General features: G+C 38.0%; 1 protein-coding gene and 2 non-coding genes across 3 annotated transcripts; all 3 read right to left on the bottom strand.

Annotated features, from left to right (window-relative positions):
- Positions 1 to 796: 796 nt before the first annotated feature.
- LOC104900864 (probably inactive receptor-like protein kinase At2g46850) lies at positions 797 to 4,135 on the bottom strand. Its single transcript, XM_010688414.4, has 3 exons — positions 3,004 to 4,135; positions 2,203 to 2,286; positions 797 to 1,973 (listed from the first exon to the last, which is right to left on the bottom strand). The coding sequence occupies exons 1-3, from the start codon at positions 3,815 to 3,817 to the stop codon at positions 937 to 939; spliced, it is 1,935 nt and encodes a 644-aa protein (XP_010686716.1). The 5' UTR covers positions 3,818 to 4,135; the 3' UTR covers positions 797 to 936.
- Positions 4,136 to 7,828: 3,693 nt separating this feature from the next.
- LOC125494488 (small nucleolar RNA R71) lies at positions 7,829 to 7,935 on the bottom strand. The gene has a single exon (XR_007270736.1). It is a non-coding gene; the product is annotated as a small nucleolar RNA R71 (small nucleolar RNA).
- A 6,916-nt stretch (positions 7,936 to 14,851) lies between these two features.
- On the bottom strand, positions 14,852 to 14,958 carry LOC125494489 (small nucleolar RNA R71). Its single transcript, XR_007270737.1, has one exon. It is a non-coding gene; the product is annotated as a small nucleolar RNA R71 (small nucleolar RNA).
- Between the last annotated feature and the right edge of the window lie 978 nt (positions 14,959 to 15,936).

Raw genomic sequence — 15,936 nt, 5'->3', positions numbered from 1 at the left:
GGATCATTAAATTTGATGAACATTGGAATTTTCCAACCTTTTTGTGGTCCAAACTTGCAAATGCAGGCAATCACCACTTCACCAGAGTTCAAAGTGTCTAAATACACAATTGTGACAAATAATAAACATAGTACATGGAGAGAAATATCAGGAAAAACTTTGCTTAAAGTTGCAACAATTTATTTGTAGGACTCTTCACAAGTTATTTTTACCCCTTTCTTGCATGATTCTCCCCTTTTTTTGTGCATAGAAGGTACTACATAAATATAAAAACTTATTGATGTGGACAAGTTCCAAATTAAACTTAGGTCTCTAGTGTAGTCCCTAAGACGCTAATTACGTGGTAGAGATTGTAACTTTCTATGAATTTTCCATTTAGTACTCAACGATGCTACTTTGCTTATTTCTTTTTTTGAGGATCGATGAATCAAATAATATTTTTGTTCTAATTTTTGCCTCTTCTCCCGCTGAATCAAACTATGGAATTAGAACAAAAAAGGTTTAATATAACTTACTAATACCTTATCTAAATTCTAACTTACTAATGCGTATGTGGTTTATAAAAGGGTCGTCATATGCATACAAGAAAAATATTATTTCGACAATTTTTCTCCAGCAAAACAAGACTTATATTAACATTCTCACCCTTTTGTTTCATGAACTACGATAAAGCCAGTAGTAAGAATGTCAATATACCTCTTTGCTTTGGAGAAAACGATTAGGTAAATAGCTTTACTCATATTAGCAGAGAAAACAACCATAGTACTATATCATAGTAGTAGCTTCTTGAGATGTATATAGAATGAACACATCATTTCCCTATTTAAAAGCATATACATAATACAAGTTTACCAAGATATAGAAACAGACATAAGCACACAAGAGATCATACACCATTTTTTAGTTATAATAGGTAGTTTAATAAAAGGTTAAGATTTATGGGACATAAATTGAATCAGGAGACACAGAAATCATCTGAAGAAGACTAGAATTTGAGAAGGTTTCCTCCAATGCTGGCCCTCTTCTACTACCACCATCAATGCTGTCTTTAGTGATATGCACAAGTTCTCTTGCAACATCCAACATCCTAAGCTTGCCATTTCCACCAAATAGAATGCATCTTGTAGCAATATCAGTAACTCTATCAATCTGCTCCCTTCTGAAAGGAGGTTGTTCATGGTAGTAAAGTAGTGGATCAATTATCTCTTCTAATTTACCATCCCGGATCTTCTGTAACGCGATTGTAGGCAAATCTTCGTGCATCGAGCCTGAGACTATCTCTAAAAGAAACACTCCCAATTCATAAACATCACTATTATACAATTCTACACTACTAAACAACCCAAAACAAGAAACTTTGACATTATATTCTTGGTCTAAGAATATGGTACTAGTCTTGAGATTATGATGGGAAATAGGAGGAGAAACTTCATGTTGTAAAAATGCAAGTAAACTAGCTGTTTGAGCAGCAATGCTTAATCTTTTGTACCAATCAAGGCTGATTTTTTCTCCTTTTCCTTTGTGTAGATGATCTTCAAGGGTTCCATTCTCAGGAAATTCATAAACTATCATAGGAGTGTAACCTGAATCGATACAACATCCAAAGATATGAGCCAAATTACGGTGCATAATTGTAGATAAAAGTTCAACCCGGGCTAAAACTTGCATCAGATCCTTCTCGTTCTCACATTTGACCCTCTGTACTGCAATCTGAGAACCATCCTTAAGAGTTCCTGTGAAGACACTGCCACCACAAGTACTGTCCATCACTTTCTGGCCCTCGCTGAATCCATCGGTGGCTTCGTCTAGTTCATTTAAGGTGAAAAGCCTCGTGTTACAAGATTTTCGGAATGATAATGTGCTGCGAAATTGCGGCTTGTGGGAAGAGCCATACGCGGTAGATTTCACTGACCTTTTTATCAGACAAAGAAGGGCAAGCAATGAGGCAGTGGCTAAAGCTGATGTCAGAACTCCTGCAATTTACAACAGAAGAAGTTTGTTCTCAGAAGAATACTAATGTAGAAAAGTATCAGTTTTTCTGAGGGAAAATCTTTTAGTAAATTCTAAGGTAAAAATTCTTAGGTGATCATCTTGACGGACCATGGAATATCTAGTAGTTCAGAATGATTTTAAAGTACGAGTCTACAATCATTATGAATAAGGAATCATCCAAAATTCGAATAATGGAAGTCAGAGTATTACCAGCTAATATTATCATCTTCTTTTTACTGTGCCTCCTTGGTTCACAGTCTTTGCCAAATTCTTCCTTTCCATCTTTGAAACATGCTACAAAAAATAAAATTTTTACCTCAGGAAACTAATTATACCTTCCATTATAGGAACAGATGTTCTAAGGTTAAGAATGATTTTAGAAAAAACAATGAGCAACAGAAGAATCCATGTAATTTACACCAAAATGTTCTTTCAGAAACAAATTCCTGCAATTCTATTCAACACCAATGTTCACACATGGCATCATGCTTCTAAAAGCACATACATCAAAATCCAAAAAAATATCTCATATTCATCTATAAAATAATACACATTATAATAAAAGATCAACAGTGATGTAACATACTATAGTATGATAAAAGAACATGAACGTATAGTAAAGACCCAAAATATACTTTCATAAATAAGATATAGAAAGAAAAAGAAATTACTATCAGAGATATGAATAGACGGTCCAATTATTAAAAAGAATTTCAATCCCTCCCAAAAAATGCACCCCTTAAAATCATACACCGTTCATAATAAATAACACATGTCATGTTCGTTTATAAAATAACATACGATTCATAATAAAAGAATACAAAGGTATAATAAAAAGAAAGTTTACTTGAGTAGACTCCAACTATACACACAAACAAGGAAAAGAACAAAAAATATAATTTTCTAAAAGAGCAAAAAGCTCACATGAAAAAGAAAAGCGTTTCATTTATTTTGGAACGGAGGAAGTAAGTAAATCGACAAACAATCATATAGGTAGGTAAAACAACTCACATTTCAAGCACCCAGTTCCATTGACATATCCATCACCAACAAAACCACCATCACAAATGCATCTTATTCCATGCTTCACAGTAGTAGCATTAACTTTATATGCATTAACAACACAAACTTCTTGAGATGAATTCATAGGTAAACCCCATTCTAATTTAACCCCTCTTTTCCCAGAATTCATCCCTCTTGGTACAACCCAAGAAGAAAATCCCCTGCATTCAAACTTAGAAAACACATTAAATTTATCTCCAATATGCCATACACTATGATCAGATAAAGGGTAACAACAAACAGGCCCATTTTCATTCCCATTTTTATCACATCCAGGCAAATCATTAGCTTCACAATTAGCCTTACACAAAGAAGAATCCTCACAATCATATAATCCAATCACATTATCATTTGAAATCCCAAAACAATCATTTCCACCAAACCCAAATGAATTTAAGTCATTATAAGATCTACAAGTGTTGGAAATCCCAGGAAAATCCACCAAAACTCCATCAGAAAAGAATTCAATTACTCTATAGTTTTGGGAATCAATGTTTAAGAAAAGAGAAGTTGAATTAAGGCAAGTGAGTTTAAATGAATCAGATAAATGAGGATTAAACCACCCACATGAAGAATTATTTATGTAAAATGGGAAAGATACTTTTAATGTACCACAACTTTCATTGCAATATTGATGATGATTAAAGATTTCATCTTTAAGATAAAAGTGTGATTTTTGGAGAAATTGAGAGATGGGTAATCCACCCAATTGTTTAAAAGTGAGAAAGAAAGTGAAAAATAGTGCATAACTTAAAAAGGGCATCTTTAATTTTTACCACTAATGAAGAAAGATGAAGAAGAAAATGAGGGAAAAAGAAAGAGTTGTTGAAAGTTAGTAATGGTAATATAGTAGTAGTAGTAGTAGTATGTGATTTTGCAAAGTAGTGAGTGAAAAACCAGGTATTATCCTTGTAGTTGTAGGTGGGAATAGTAGCAAGTGTTGAAGAGTGGGAAGAGGCCATGGAGATTGGTGTTTTGGAGAGGAGAGAGAATTGCATTTGGAGTTTAACCCTTTGAAATTAGGGAAAGAAAGACTGTTTGTCTCAGTTTTGGCCTACAAATACTATCTGGGTTTGTGCATTTCACCCCCTCGTGGGGTGTACTAATTTGGAGGGTCGTATAAGTTTTGTTAGTTCATTATACATTCTAAGTTTTATACTCTTATTATTGTATACTATAGTCTATACAACCAAATCAAGGATGTCTTAGCCTAGTGGTTAAGACTGAGGTGTTGTGAACGATAGGCTACAGGTTCGAATCCCTCTTCTCTTCTTTGTACTTTGTATTGCCTTTCGTGGCTCATATGGATCAAAAAAAAAAAACAATCTATACAACCACCATAAAAGACCGTCTTAGAGAATTATGTGGGAGCCTAATGGTTGGAACTCCTACCTCTCAACATTATGTTGGGGAGTTCGACTTTCATCGTCTCTATGTTTGGGGTATTTGTGTAGATATTTGCTTCTGGATATAAATCCTCAGTTTTCTTATAGGTTAGGATCCCCTTCTTATCTACTAGCTCATGAGTGGCTAGTTAATTATCGAATCAAAGAAAAAAAAAAGATTGTCTTATTTTACGAATTGAGCAAAATAGATCAATTGAAAGCTAGTGAAATAAAAAGTGGATCAACTATGAATAAAACTCGACGGTGCGAGCTCCAAAAGTGATAATGGAAGGCCTATGAGTAAGCAAAGATTGGCGGAGAAAGGGCATGAACTGTAGGACGGTCTCAAGAAGTGTACAAATTGCATAGGTCGCAAACTCGCAATATATAGTTGATTTACAAAAATAATGTATTATATTACGAATTGAGTAAAATAGGCCAACTGAAAACTAGTGAAAGAAAAATGATTCATTTTAGATAAATAGTGACACATTTATAGCTAGAACACTTATTTTGAGAATATTCATACAACGTAAACGGACTTATGAATCTTATTTAGGCCAAAATTTATATCATAAAATTTCGATTAAGAGTCCTTATTATTATGCATATTGTAATTATTATCAATTTTATCATAGTGGAGTAAAATAGTGATATATATATATATATATATATATATATTATATATATATATATATATATATATATATATATATATCTGTGTGTGTGTGTGTGTGTGTGTGTGTGTGTGTGTGTGTGTGTGTGTGTGTGTGTGTGTGTGTGTGGTGTGTGTGTGTGTGTGTGTGTGTGTGTGTGTGTGTGTGTGTGTGTGTGTGTGTGTGTGTGTGTGTGTGTGTGTGTGAAAGTATTGGGTCAGACCGTCTGACCCAATACTTTCCGTCGGACGACCTTACAAAAACACGGCAATGAAAATTTATAACCATTCCAACACTTCCTCTGCTCCATATGTGCTCTAATGAACTGATATCAAGATATAACGATGCTGTCATTGTAGAAAGATGACCAAGTTCTGTTTACAACTTCGATTTATTTACTCAGAATGCCTTACTATCGTTGAGCTTTTGATAAGCATACACATAGCATGTAACATCCTTGATTTATCGAGTTCGAAGGAGCTAAGATTCGAAAATGATCAGTTTTCGCAAAAATGGAATAATGGGTGGTGTTTGTTTCTTCTAAAACCATCTCGGTTTAGATTAGAAGACAGAAATAACAGCAGCAGAAGTTACAGAAGAGTTAAGAGGGGAGAGTGATGAGTCATATTAATATAGGTATTTCATGATGCATTTAGGTTGCATTTTAGGATCATTTAGTTGCATTCTTAGTCCATAATTGCATAAAGTTACTTAAGTTGAGAAGATATTACTCTAGTGTGTGTTTTCGGTGTTTTTGATAGTTTTCAGGTATTGAGAACACAATTGGAGTATTATTGGACAAGCTTAAGCATGAGAAGCATCTAGGAAGGAGCTAAGTCAAATGAGAAGTCCAAAGGGCATCTTCAAGTCGGATTGCAACTCAAACATAGCGGAAACGTATTAAAAGAAGTATGGAAATTGAGTCATGTGCACTCTATTGATCATAAATTATTATCCAGAGATCGGAATTCAGTGATTCCAGTGGGGTTGGAAACTAGACTTGAAGAGCTTTCCAACGGTATATTACACGCCCCGATACGACTTCTAGTTTGGGAGATATGGTCTTTGCAAGTTGACGCTGTTTTGCAGCCCGAAAATCCGCGGCCGCGGATTATTCCGGGTTTCCTAGTCGGATAAAGCTTTATCTTTTGACGAATTAGACTCTATTTTTCTAGTTGTTTTAGGAAATAGAAAGGTATAAAGACTCAAGGGAATATTATTATTTCCTATCTTATTTTCTATTTGGTTTTTTCCGTCATGAATTGATTAGAGATTATTTTTCTTTTTCTCTCAATTATTGAAGAACCCTAGTTTTGCTTTTTCTCCATTTTACATTTAATTTTCAATAGAAGCTTTGATTTTGGCAAGATTGGTTCTACAATTGGTATTATTTCTCTTCTCTTCTTATTCCTATTCAGTCCTTTAGTATTAATTCATGTTTGCTTATTTATTTATGAATATGTTTTCCCCAATTATGATTGAGTAGTCTATTTCTAGGGTTTAGGGGGATCCATGATCAATTAGGAAGGGATGTTTAGTTAAAGTATTGATTTTTATTAATGCATGTTGATTCCTATTGAATGTTTTTATATCTATTCAATCCAATTTGGCCAGATTTGATTGTTATAGTGTTGCAATATTAGGTTATGCGCCGAGAGGTATAAACTTGATATTAAGGCTAGTTTCAATAGGTAGAATTGGTGTTAATAAATTGCGAGAGCCTGTTAATATCGTTCTATGCTTGATTTAGACTTGAGAGAGCGAATCAATCTGTTTAACTGCATTATTAATTGTTGATTTTAGTGTTTCATCCCGAAATATTGATCATTGGTGAACCTATGCCCTAGACTTTTTATTATTGATAATTCTTGAATTAGTTATAGTTTAGTTTAGTATAATTACACACAAACCTCGTTCCTATACTCTAGATTTGACTGACAATTAGGAAAAGAACACTGTTTCTCTGTGGATTCGACCCTACTTCCCTGACTACTTTTGTTAGAGGACTTAGGATTACTTTTGATAAGGGATACGACTTTAGCCTGTCAAAATTTGGCGCCGTTGCCGGGGAAACGGTTTTGTTCCATTTTCTTTAATTGTTTTAGAGTCTAGATTATACACTCTCGTCTCAGAGAACACTTGTTCTTTGGGACAAAATCTCTTAATTGTTTGTTCTTTAGTTCTTCTATGCGCAGGAGTTTGAGTTCAGATTGCCTACAATTTGATCCTGAAATCGAAAGATCCTTCATAGACAGAAGAACTTTTCCAGACAGTTGCGAGATAATCCAAGGGAAGTTAATCCTTTGGATTCTGACTCTGATTCTACCAGCATTGCTCTGTTGCTTCACCAGAATCAGAGATGGCTCGGAGGCTTACTGATTTTTCCCAACCTTCTTTGGCTGAACTTCCCAAAAGCAATCAAATGCCTGAAATCGAAGCTGTAAATTTCGAGATCAAACCTGCATTGCTAAACATGATCGAAAGAAAACAATTTGGTGGTGGACCTAATGAAGACCCCAATCTTCATTATCAAGATTTCTGCCAATATTGCTCTACCATTAAGCAGCAGGGAGTGACACAAGATCAGATTCGGGAGATTCTTTTCCCATTTTCACTTCGAGACAAGGCAAAAGTGTGGTACAATGGGATTAATCGAGCCACTCTTGGGATCACTGATTGGAATACCTTGGCTCTGCTTTCTACAGAAAGTACTACCCTCCAGAGAAGACTGCTAGGTTGCGTAGTCAGATTACAAACTTCACCCAAGGGACTGATGAGTCTTTACATGAGGCATGGGAAAGATTTAAAGATCTTCAGAGAGAATGTCCCCATCATGGTCTACAAAAATGGTTCCTAGTTCAAGGGGTTCTATAATGGTTTGGGGAACAACTCGCGACTTATCCTTGACTCTGCAGCAAATGGGAGATTCATGAAACTAGAAATTGATGCTGCACATGATTTGATCGAGGAGATGGCTATCCACAACTCTCAATATGGTAATCCTCGAGGACTAGCTAACAAGGGTGGAAAGCATGAGATGATTTATATCCCTATTAGCTGCACAAATGAATGCAATCAGCAATAAGCTTGACAATATGCAACTCTCCTCTCCTGCAAGTGTTGCTGCTTTGGGTACTACATCCGTGATTTTGTGTGATAATTGTGGCATAGTTGGACATTGGGCACAAGAGTGTCGGAGTTCTCTCGAACAAGTTAATGCTTTTCAAACATATCAGCCGAACAACCCATACTCCAACACATACAATCCAGGTTGAGAAATCATCCTAACTTGTCTTACAAGAGCACTAATGTCCTGAATCCTCCTGCACCACAACCACAAGCACAACAATTGAACCAAAGGTACTACCAACCACCTTCCCAACACCCTCCTGGTTTCTCTAGACCACCTTTTAATCCATCTCAACAAGCACCTCCTGCCGATCCAATGATGGTTGAGATGAGAAACATGATGCTACAAATGCAAAAGGATCGACAAGCTGACAAGGCACAAATTGAGTCCATTCTAGCTCACAATAAGATGTTGGAGAATCAATTGGCACAATTGGCTACTTCGAACTCTACTCGCCAACAAGGTGCTCTTCCAGCACAACCTGTTCAGCCTACAGATTCGGCAAATGCCATCACTCTCCGAGTGGTTCTCACTATAATGGACCACCCATGCCATTGATGATACTTTGAGTGTGAAAATGATAAGGAACAGGTCCCAGCTGAAGCTAAAAATGACAAGGAGAACTCTAAGCGCGCCACTGAACATGAAGAGACAATGAAGCCAAAAAGCCTGCTATTGAGGTTCCTCCTATCAAACTTCCTTTCCCCAATCGTCACCTCAAGAGTAAGCTGGACAAGCAATTTGGTAAGTTTTTGGAAGTCGTCAAGAATCTTCAGGTAACAGTTCCTTTCACGGAATTAATTACTCAAGTGCCTGCTTATGCTAAATTTATGAAAGATATCTTGACTAGGAAAAGGGCTTTTAACGAGGTGGAGACAGTTGCTTTTACTGAAGAATGTAGTGCCATTTTACAAAATAAATCTCCACCAAAATTAAAAGACCCTGGTAGTTTCTCTATACCTTGTCACATTGGTAGTTTGTTCATTGATAAAGCTTTATGTGATTTGGGGGCTAGTGTGAGTGTTATGCCATTGTCTGTTTCCTCAAAATTGAATATGGGAAGTTTGAAAGTTACCAATATTACTCTACAAATGGCGCGACCGTTCTGTTAAATACCCCCTAGGTATTTTAGAGGATGTACCTGTTAGAGTAGGTAAATTTTTTATTCCCGTGGACTTTGTTGTACTTGATATGGAGGAAGATAGGAGAAATTCCAATCATTTTGGGTAGGCCATTCCTTCATACTGCTGGTGCTGTCATTGATGTGAAAAATGGTAAGCTTACACTATCTGTTGGGGATGATGAGGTCACTTTTAATCTGAGCACTGCTTTGAAAAGTCCTATGCTAGAGGAAAAGTGTTGGAGTATTGATGTGGTTGATGTAATTTGCCATGATAACATGCCCCAAGCTCTCTATGAGACCCCTTGGAGGCGGTACTTTGTCTTGAGTCTTCCATAGGTGATGGCAGTATATGGAGCAATGAAGTGGATGCTATAGAGAAGATGCTAGCAAGTGAAGAATTTGACCTTGATGGATGCCAACAGGTAAAGAGGTTTGATCGATCTGTGTGCAATGTAGCGGTAAACGGTCGTGCGGGACCTACATAAACCAGCGCTATTCGGGAGGCAACCCGAATCTCTAACTCTTCCTTTTTCTTTTATTCCTAACTTTCAAAAAAAAAAATAAAAAAAAAGCACAAAAATATTTGCATATTGAATTCACTTGAATTCAATCTATTTTTATTTTTTTTGTGTTTTTGAATTCACTTGAATTCGTTTCTTTTTTTTTTTTTTTAGTTTAGTTAGTTTCTTTTCGTAGTTTCTTTTAGTTTTTGAATTCACTTGAATTCAAGCTTCATTTTTTATTAGACTAACCATGCAAACAAGTGTTGTTCAGTGGTTTTGGTGTATAATTTTTTACTATAGGTGAAAGCACAAGCTCCAACATGCGCCCGCGGGACTTTGGCTCCACTATCACCCTTTTTCCTCCAGCCCGCGGGGTAAAACACGCGCCCGCGGCCAGCCACGACCCCTCCCTCACCAATGTTCTGCCAGCCCGCGGGGTAAAACCCGCGCCCGCGGGTACAACCCGCGCCCCTACCCGATATCCGCGCCCGCAGCACCAATTTCCCCCCACATCCACGCATCTGTCCACCCGCGGGGTCCAACCCGCGCCCGCGGGATCTCCAGCCCGCGCCCCGCACTCTCTCCCACCCGCGCCCGCAGACCCCAACACCCCTAACAGCCCACCCCTCCCGTCCGCCCGCGGATATACCCCGCGGCCGCGGGTTTTCGATCTCCCCACCCCATCGCGACCCAACACAAACACTACAAAAAAAAAAAAAAACAACCAACCACCAACCCCACACCCTCAAACCCTCAACCCACTCCTTTCCCCCACACTTGCCCCGCACCAGCCCCGACGACCGGCGGGCGTCCGACCATCCCGACCACGCTGGCGACCCTAAAACCCTTCAGTGCCCTCTCGCGCGCCCTTCGCCCTTCTCCGAGCACCCATCGTCCCCACTCGACCCCTCTCTTCTCTACCGCCTCTTCGGCGGGCGTCCGACCGGTTTCCGCCCGCCAGCGACGAGCCACCCTCGGCCACTTGACACAAAACCACCACAAAGCCACCTTTTCCTTTTTTTCCTCATTCACATACACTTCCAACCCTACCTTTCTCATTGACTTGGGGTTTCTTCTTGAAGGCATCAAATTAGTCTAAGTTCGCGTTTGTGAAGCAGTATGACATGATTTTTGAGTATATTTGACTCTTCTCCCCAATTCATTGGGTAGTAAGCATCTTTTCTCACTTATAATTGTTGTTAATGTTCATCTCGCATTTTTGCTTGGATTATTTTGTTCCCATCTCGCTGAGAATCTTACACATCGACTGCAAATTGTTAGTTCATCGGATTGTCAGGATTTGTGGTGGTTTTTGTGGTGGATTGCGGTGTTTGTGGGAGACTTTGGTGTTGGATGATTGTCGGGGTTGGTTCGATTCTTTTTCTAAACTAGTTTATGCAGTGAGGACACTGCAAATTCTAGCTTGGGGGAGGAATATTCTATCTTTTATGGCTTTTTAGTGTAGATTTCATTGCTTTCATAGGATGTTGCACGGTTTGTACTGCTTATTAGGAGTGGGAGTTTACGTGTAACCAAAAAAAATGTACTGCTTTCTTAGTGCATCATAGTTGCATTTTAGATAGCTCATTTCATTATAGTTTTCATCTATGGGACTATTGTTGGCACACCTTCGAGAATTTTGTGGATATCTCTACTACAGCTTTAACAGCTTTGTGTACAGTGGTTTCATGATTCTTCATAGCATAATTGTGATACGATTGATTGGATGTGGTAAGACTATTTGATCTCTCTGGCTGGCTTTAACTTTACTGTGCAGACAAAATTGACCCATGTGAGCTTCTGTGCCTAATAAACTGACGAATCTGTGTCAGTTATGTTCTTTCATGAGTGATTAGTTCCTCAGTTGATGTATTGATCTTGATTTTGACCTGGTACATCCTTGATACTTGATTGTGTACACTATTTGATATGATTGAGGCGTTCATTTCATGATTTTAGCTCCAGAGTTCTATTTGTTTACATATTTCCCGTCTCTAGCCCCGCTGAGCTTTCTTGACCCTTGCTTGCTACTTACACCCATATTACAACCCTTAACCTCATTTGATTATTGTCCCAAGCCTAGCTTGGGGGAGCAAGTGTTAGTTTTGGTCATACTGTATTACATGGATGTAGTTAATGCATGGTTATGTTGAAGGAAAGTGTTATTAATGAGCTTCATCATCGATTTCGAATGTGGTTCAAAGAGATTTTGGAATATGAAAAAGATGAAGAAAAAGAAATGAAAGAACAAAGAAAGTGAACATGTTTTGAAAGATAAGTGAAAAGGTTAAATATGGGTTACTATGCATGAAAATATTGTGGTGATATTGTTGGTAATGATGGTGTTATATGAAGTTGATGAATGCCTTGTTAGCCGTTTTACATTGATATTTGCTCCCCTTCTTGGCTTTTCCACCACATTTCCCAAAATATGATCCATACCCTTAACCCTAGCCTCATTACAACCCTTAAAGTCCTCTTGATCTTTGTGTGTTACATTTTTCGTGTTGAAAGTGAGTCAAAAGGTCAAAGTTAAAGAGTAATGCTTCTTCTGAGTTGATATATATAGGTTGAGATCGTTGAGTGTCATTGATTTTCGCCCTAAACACAAGAGAGTATTAGTTCACATACCTATAGTGAGGTCTGTCAAGTGTTGTTAAGTCCAGCTTGGGAAAGGGTCTGTGGTAAGATTGTTGAGTTGATTGGTCACATGACGTGCTATGCGGCTTTGTTTCATTTATACTCGATGCTTGGTTCATGTAGGATCGATATCTCCCGTGTTTTGGATGGTGTGCTTGACCCTGTTTTAGTCCCATATTGTAGGTTATCATTTTCTTCCCGTGTCTATTGTTTGATTGCTTGAGGACAAGCAACAGTTTAGCTTGGGGGAGTTTGATGAGTCATATTAATATAGGATTTCATGATGCATTTAGGTTGCATTTTAGGATCATTTAGTTGCATTCTTAGTCCATAATTGCATAAGTTACTTAAGTTGAGAAGATATTACTCTTGTGTGTTTTCGGTGTTTTTGATAGTTTTCAGGTATTGAGAACACAATTGGAGTATTATTGGACAAGCTTAAGCATGAGAAGCATCTAGGAAGGAGCTAAGTCAAATGAGAAGTCCAAAGGGCATCTTCAAGTCGGATTGCAACTCAAACATAGCGGAAACGTATTAAAAGAAGTATGGAAATTGAGTCATGTGCACTCTTTTGATCATAATTATTATCCAGAGATCGGAATTCAGTGATTCCAGTGGGTTGGAAACTAGACTTGAAGAGCTTTCCAACGGTATATTACACGCCCCGATACGACTTCTAGTTTGGGAGATATGGTCTTTGCAAGTTGACGCTGTTTTGCAGCCCGAAAATCCGCGGCCGCGGATTATTCCGGGTTTCCTAGTCGAATAAGGCTTTATCTTTTGACGAATTAGACTCTATTTTTCTAGTTGTTTTAGGAAATAGAAAGGTATAAAGACTCAAGGGAATATTATTATTTCCTATCTTATTTTCTATTTGGTTTTTTTCCGTCATTAATTGATTGGAGATTATTTTTCTTTTTCTCTCAATTATTGAAGAACCCTAGTTTTGCTTTTTCTCCATTTTACATTGAATTTTCAATAGAAGCTTTGATTTTTGCAAGATTGGTTCTACAATTGGTATTATTTCTCTTCTCTTCTTATTCCTATTCAATCCTTTAGTATTAATTCATGTTTGCTTATTTAATTATGAATATGTTTTCCCCAATTATGATTGAGTAGTCTATTTCTAGGGTTTAGGGGATCCATGATCAATTAGGAAGGGATGTTTATTAAAGTATTGATTTTTATTGATGCATGTTGATTCCTATTGAATGTTTTTATAGTCTATTCAATCCAATTTGGCCAGATTTGATTGTTATAGTGTTGCAATATTAGGTTATGCGCCGAGAGGTATAAACTTGATATTAAGGCTAGTTTCAATAGGTAGAATTGGTGTTAATAAATTGCGAGAGCCTGTTAATATCGTTCTATGCTTGATTTAGACTTGAGAGAGCGAATCAATCTGTTTAACTGCATTATTAATTGTTGTTTTAGTGTTTCATCCCGAAATATTGATCATTGGTGAACCTATGCCCTAGACTTTTTATTATTGATAATTCTTATTAGTTATAGTTTAGTTTAGTATAATTACACACAAACCTCGTTCCTATACTCTAGATTTGACTGACAATTAGGAAAAGAACACTGTTTCTCTGTGGATTCGACCCTACTTCCCTGACTACTTTGTTAGAGGACTTAGGATTACTTTTGATAAGGGATACGACTTTAGCCTGTCAAAATTTGGCGCCGTTGCCGGGGAAACGGTTTTGTTCCATTTTCTTTAATTGTTTTAGAGTCTAGATTATAACTCTCGTCTCAGAGAACACTTGTTCTTTGGGACAAAATCTCTTAATTGTTTGTTCTTTAGTTCTTCTATGCGCAGGAGTTTGAGTTCAGATTGCCTACAATTTGATCCTGAAATCGAAAGATCCTTCATAGACAGAAGAACTTTTCCAGACAGTTGCGAGATAATCCAAGGGAAGTAATCCTTTGGATTCTGACTCTGATTCTACCAGCATTGCTCTGTTGCTTCACCAGAATCAGAGATGGCTCGGAGGCTTACTGATTTTTCCCAACCCTCTTTGGCTGAACTTCCCAAAAGCAATCAAATGCCTGAAATCGAAGCTGTAAATTTCGAGATCAAACCTGCATTGCTAAACATGATCGAAAGAAAACAATTTGGTGGTGGACCTAATGAAGACCCCAATCTTCATTATCAAGATTTCTGCCAATATTGCTCTACCATTAAGCAGCAGGGAGTGACACAAGATCAGATTCGGGAGATTCTTTTCCCATTTTCACTTCGAGACAAGGCAAAGATGTGGTACAATGGGATTAATCGAGCCACTCTTGGGATCACTGATTGGAATACCTTGGCTCTAGCTTTCTACAGAAAGTACTACCCTCCAGAGAAGACTGCTAGGTTGCGTAGTCAGATTACAAACTTCACCCAAGGGACTGATGAGTCTTTACATGAGGCATGGGAAAGATTTAAAGATCTTCAGAGAGAATGTCCCCATCATGGTCTACAAAAATGGTTCCTAGTTCAAGGGTTCTATAATGGTTTGGGGAACAACTCGCGACTTATCCTTGACTCTGCAGCAAATGGGAGATTCATGAAACTAGAAATTGATGCTGCACATGATTTGATCGAGGAGATGGCTATCCACAACTCTCAATATGGTAATCCTCGAGGACTAGCTAACAAGGGTGGAAAGCATGAGATCGATTATATATCCCTATTAGCTGCACAAATGAATGCAATCAGCAATAAGCTTGACAATATGCAACTCTCCTCTCCTGCAAGTGTTGCTGCTTTGGGTACTACATCCGTGATTTTGTGTGATAATTGTGGCATAGTTGGACATTGGGCACAAGAGTGTCGGAGTTCTCTCGAACAAGTTAATGCTTTTCAAACATATCAGCCGAACAACCCATACTCCAACACATACAATCCAGGTTGAGAAATCATCCTAACTTGTCTTACAAGAGCACTAATGTCCTGAATCCTCCTGCACCACAACCACAAGCACAACAATTGAACCAAAGGTACTACCAACCACCTTCCCAACACCCTCCTGGTTTCTCTAGACCACCTTTTAATCCATCTCAACAAGCACCTCCTGCCGATCCAATGATGGTTGAGATGAGAAACATGATGCTACAAATGCAAAAGGATCGACAAGCTGACAAGGCACAAATTGAGTCCATTCTAGCTCACAATAAGATGTTGGAGAATCAGTTGGCACAATTGGCTACTTCGAACTCTACTCGCCAACAAGGTGCTCTTCCAGCACAACCTGTTCAGCCTACAGATTCGGCAAATGCCATCACTCTCCGAGTGGTTCTCACTATAATGGACCACCCATGCCAATTGATGATACTTTGAGTGTGGAAAATGATAAGGAACAGGTCCCAGCTGAAGCTAAAAATGACAAGGAGAACTCTAAGCGCGCCACTGAACATGAAGAGATCAATGAAGCCAAAAAGCCTGCTATTGAGGTTC

This window comes from Beta vulgaris, chromosome 1 (genome assembly GCF_026745355.1).
Source record: "Beta vulgaris subsp. vulgaris cultivar EL10 chromosome 1, EL10.2, whole genome shotgun sequence".
Lineage (NCBI taxonomy): Eukaryota > Viridiplantae > Streptophyta > Magnoliopsida > Caryophyllales > Amaranthaceae > Beta > Beta vulgaris.
Note: the sequence above shows the minus strand (reverse complement) of the source record. Positions and strands in the feature narration are given on the sequence as shown.

Excerpts from the sequence above, each read along its gene's own strand:
- LOC104900864 (XM_010688414.4), bottom strand. The coding sequence starts at position 3,817 with ATGCCCTTTTTAAGTTATGCACTATTTTTCACTTTCTTTCTCACTTTT. Across the intron at positions 2,287-3,003 it reads TGGAACTGGGTGCTTGAAAT|CATGTTTCAAAGATGGAAAG; the intron begins GTGAGTTGTTTT and ends TATTTTTTGTAG. Across the intron at positions 1,974-2,202 it reads GAAGATGATAATATTAGCTG|GAGTTCTGACATCAGCTTTA; the intron begins GTAATACTCTGA and ends TGTAAATTGCAG.